We start from the raw sequence: 5,144 nt of genomic DNA on the forward strand, positions 1-5,144 counted from the left end.
GGGCTACTCTTTTACCAACGAATAGTGGGATTGACCGTCACATTATAACGCCCCCACGGCTGAAAGGGCGAGCATGTTTGGTGTGACGGGGATTCGAACCCGCGACCCTCAGATTGCGAGTCGAGCGCCTTAACCACCTGCCCATGCCGGGCCGAATTACGAAAGAAGAAAATATGACAGTGTATGATATAACAGGTGATGCTAAGATATGTAAGCCCATTTGGTCATGAATACGGCGCTACATAATACATATTTGTCTTTAGAAAAATACGTAAGCCGATTTGTTCATGAGTACGGTGCTACATAACACATATTTATCTTCAGAAAAATATGTAGGCCGATTTGTTCATTTGTCTTCAGCTAGTAAGATATTTAATGTATGACTATTCCTTTTCATTGAATAGAGCGAAGATTGAACAGTTTATTGACGAAAATAAAGCATTAATACGACGTATGTTTGGAGAATACGCCATTTCCCCGGCCGACAACTATACCTCGTCAATCCCGTATCAGTACGAAACCTACGATGGACACATTCTTCACACGCGGTCAGAAAGAGCCACTAGCCGAACATCCTTCACTACGTCTTCAAATAAGTAAGTACTCCGAATGGTTCTTTAGATGGATTTGACAAACAATTACTTTTATATTTATTTGCAACGAGAGCCATAAAGAAAGAAATTCATAAAATGGTTTCCAAAGTAAATACAGCATTTATGTGTAGTACGAGCTAGAGGCTGCATTAAGAATTTTCCAGAAATGCACATTTGACCAGATGTATTATACTATAGCACAAGTTGGTAAACATTGAAGCCAAAATTTCTGCACGATGTTTTGCTCCCCATACGATTTGAATCGTGCTGTAACTGGTTCTGAAAACTCTGCGAACAGTGATTTAACTGTGAAAATTCTACATACACACACAGTCGAGATACTATACGGTAGAAGACCTGTGAAAGTATTATGTTCCTACTAAACGAACACAATTATGACTTATTTATATCCCCATTTCTAATATGCAGGTTAAATGTCATAGCGTTTTATTGGAATTGCAAAATAACTAATAAACCGCACACCAACTTATTGGAATAGCACGAGATGTAATGAACTACACACGAAAACAGGTCCTTGTCAGTACAACGTTAGATTTTTTTTTTATTCCTGCAAACTCCCGGTGGAGCAACGGAAGGTGTTGTTGCAGTTACTTGTAGCAGGTTGGTTTTTACGGGGTGGCCCAACCCCTCCCCCTTTCTCATCCTGGACTTGGGACCAGACAAAGGCGGAGGTTGGCATGTTTGGTGTGACGGGGATTCGAACCCGCGATCCTCAGATTACGAGTCGAGCGCCCTAACCACCTGGCCATACAACGTTAGATTCATCAGACGGTTTTTATAGCTTTTTGTTTTATTCCCTTGCTTCAAACTTATGCAAAACACTGTTTAATTAATATAAATTACTCTCCAATCAGAAATGCCTGTCAAATTTAGATTCCACTAATAATGCTCTTCAGTTTGCAATAATTGGTCTACAGAAAATACAAACAAAAAACATTAGCAACAAAATTTAATAAAAATAAAAATAAAGTGTAATTAAACTGCCCTCAACAAACATGAGCTACTAAGTCTGGAAAACAAAGAATTCGAGTTTAGATTACAATACTTTAATAAGATGCGTGCTATATTATAGAAACACTTAAATATAACAAAATTGAATATAATGGCATTTTTTCAACATTTGTTCACCTTTGACTTTTGTTTAACAACGAGTCAATACTTGCATAGTTACTAATGTGCTCTGCCCACCACAGGTATCGAAACTCGGTTTCTAGCAGTAGAAGTCCGCAGACATACCGCTGTTCCACTGGGGGACCCTTTTGGAAGAATAGGGATTCTTTAATTACGACTTATCCATTTTGTAACTCGTGTTTTCCAAATATCGTGAAGATAGTCTTCCCAATTCACCTACTAAAAATGCAAGCTTAACTTGTAAACTCGTATGGATTATTGAGTTTTTTAATTATAATTTTTGAAACGGCATTTAATCTTTTTAGACATTTAGACATAATAAAATGTAAAATCACAGGATATTAAGCGATCTCATGTACATAAATTGTAACTTCAAGAATCTTACAACGGAAAACAATAGTGACATTTTTGTCTTCTTTTTTATTGGAAGCACTTTGTAAAAATTTCTTATTTACATTTTGGCAAAATTTACATTTACACAATGGAAACCATATCACTTAAATCTAAACCAACAATTTGAATTTACCTTCTGAGTTTAATGAATGCTGGTTGTTGTAAACATAAATTTTATCAGTTAGTTAACATTTCAACCTGTCTCTGCAGAGTAGATGCTTGTGAATCAGCAGTAGAAATTGTAACACCATACTGGGCATCCAACAGCGCGGGAAAAATACGAGCTGTAGTTAACACTCAACACCTTCAACAAGCGATTCAGCAAGAAGTTTGTCAGTAAGTATCATAAGTTACTCTCGAGGTTTAGGCTTCAGTTGTTTCATGTGAAATAACCGTGTAGACTTCAAACTTTGAAGACTTTGGAGTAGATATATTCGACTATATGGTTATTTTAAGGGTGATAAGCCATCCTGTGAAGTTTCTGGAGAAGTGAAAACGCACCCCGAGAGGAATTCGAACCAATGATTTTGCTTGCCATGTAAATGCTTTAACCAAGTAAGCAATAACGTCCCGAATCCCGTCCGGATACAGGATTAGTGATATAATATAGTTCAGTATGATTTTGGTACATAAAGTAGTCCTAGTATCGATGATTGGAAAGATGTTCTAGTGCATGTTGGTTCAATCTTTTGCCTTTGGAGGGCCGGTATGGGGACGGAAACACTGTAGGGCTATAAACTTGCTACTCATGTGACTTATTGAAACGAGACTGTATCTGTAAGTATGATTCCTTGTTGTACATCGGGCATATGAACTCGTATACCTCAAAGAGGATATTCGATGGATGTTGTCTTTAAAGTTGAAGTACCATTTTAACCATAGATTTATAACATAGCTGTTTGATAAATTTTTTCTTAATCATGTATGCCTAAGTATGGTATGACTAAAGTACCATTTTTCTTTGGGACATTAACATGGCAACAGATAGGGTATTTAGCTTTCAGTTTTTGTGTGAATTATTCTATTTAGGAACGACAACGGAAAACAATTTTTCTGATTTCACGATATTTTAAAGTAGCGTTTTAACCAGATTTTCTATAGATATTTAGGGAATGAAACTTTCAGACTGTGAATAAAGTTTATCATAAACACACTTTCACTGGATTATATTCACATTTTACTGTTCTTAAAGATAACACCATAGCACTTAAAATACGTAATAACTTTTCTTAAACACTCGGTGTCCATCACTATCAATATTTAATCCGTCTGTTTGATTTGTATATTATTATATCAGGTTTTGTTTAGCTGAAACAAATCGCAAATTTTCATCGTGTGACTCCTTTCACACTCTCCTGTTCCAGATTTTATTGTAAATAAATCACACCTGAGATTCGTAGATAACAATTTAAACAACAGAATTTCTATCTTTCTAGAAAATAATCAATAATCTTTGTTCATCAGAATGTGAAACTTTTTTTGTTGAGTCCTGACAAGAACAAACACTTCATCAATTTTAGACGGTGCACCAAAAACCTAAAATTGTTGTGAAAATTTGTTTCATATTTTGCGCTCCTAATTATAATATTTAGGGAAAATGTTGATTTCATTTTCTAAAAAAAAACTGAAACTGCTGATTAGTTCAAATATAGTCACGACCTAAAATTTATGGTAACGATGTATGTATGAAAAAATATAGAAAAACGTTATTACAAAATCTTGTCAAGAAAGAACGGTTTAACTTTTTATTTATTTATATGCTTCCATTTCTATTAAAATTACTTTCACATACAATAAAAATGGGTTTTTAATATATTGAGGGAAATAAAATTCGAAAACTTTTACTATCAGTGATGGATACTGAGTAAGTGTTTTATAGGGGGATATCAATTTATACATAGTGTTTATGCTTTTGTTACAATGTGAATATGAAAAATTATTCCATGTTTATCTCCATTCCTTATAAAGACAGTACATGAAATTATTAGTTTCTGGTCCGTAATATATATCTGAAATCCATTTGGACAACGTCAGTACATTACTTCCCTCTCTATAGGTTAGTCATTATTTATGTTAATTTGTGCGGAATTATGACATTTCATGTAGTTATAATAAATTAACTTAGTATTCCGAAAATTGTTTAATTTCGAAGTCTAAATTCAAGGAAGGTCCAGATCAATCTACACTTTGATCAACGTGTGTTATTGGGTTATACTTGTTTCGGCTATATAATGTGAAGAACTGAATAGTGGCCAATGACACTTTTTCTTCACTTCACCTATTTAGTGTGTAGGTTTTTCTCATAGTGACTACAAAGCTCGTTTACACCAACAGTATGTTTGATTTCATGTAGTTATTAATTGAAAACTAAATCATTTACTTGTTTTTTTTATTTTCTGATCCAGATCAGAACAGACAAAGAGATGTAAGAACGACTGCTCCTGTGAACAGAAGTACAAATGGCATAGGTTGCTGACTTACGATCCTGATGATGATTGTAAAGGGATATTCATGGACTGGTTTCTCTTCCCATCTTGTTGTGCGTGTCGATGCGAAAACACTGTCAGTAAATGAGTGAACCAGTATAGCTTTTTTTTGTAAATTTTAAACACGATGGACAATATGTAACCGAGATGTGGGACAGAAACAAAAAGACGAATTATCCACCATGCAAATGATTTTATTAACTTAATATCGGTGTATGAAGTGTGCGACATACTATGTTCATCATGCAAAATTAAAGAGAGTTTTTTTTCTTTTTGCCAGCTGGTCAGCGTGGTTTGTAAAGCAATTAATCTTACTCTACAAAAATCTATATTGGTGAAAACTTTAAAGACAAACTCGCATTTGGTCTAACAAGAAATCGTGACTTTCTTAAAATTACTTCAGAAATGAATCGTACATTTTTACAATTAATATACAAAAGCTGTCAAATAAAAATACTCCAGAAAATGTCGTACATTTTTACAATTGATAAAAAACTGTCAAATAAAAATACTTCAAAAA

General features: G+C 34.3%; 1 protein-coding gene across 1 annotated transcript; it reads left to right on the top strand.

Annotated features, from left to right (window-relative positions):
- Window positions 1-404: 404 nt before the first annotated feature.
- LOC106458611 (protein spaetzle 3-like) lies at window positions 405-4,898 on the top strand (the record flags this gene model as incomplete). The annotated part of the gene is made up of 3 exons (XM_013918134.2): window positions 405-596; window positions 2,349-2,474; window positions 4,544-4,898. Coding segments are annotated over 3 exons (487 nt in total), but the record flags the coding sequence as incomplete, so codon positions are not given.
- Between the last annotated feature and the right edge of the window lie 246 nt (window positions 4,899-5,144).

Source organism: Limulus polyphemus, unplaced genomic scaffold (genome assembly GCF_000517525.1).
Source record: "Limulus polyphemus unplaced genomic scaffold, Limulus_polyphemus-2.1.2 Scaffold492, whole genome shotgun sequence".
Taxonomy (NCBI): Eukaryota; Metazoa; Arthropoda; class Merostomata; order Xiphosura; family Limulidae; genus Limulus; species Limulus polyphemus.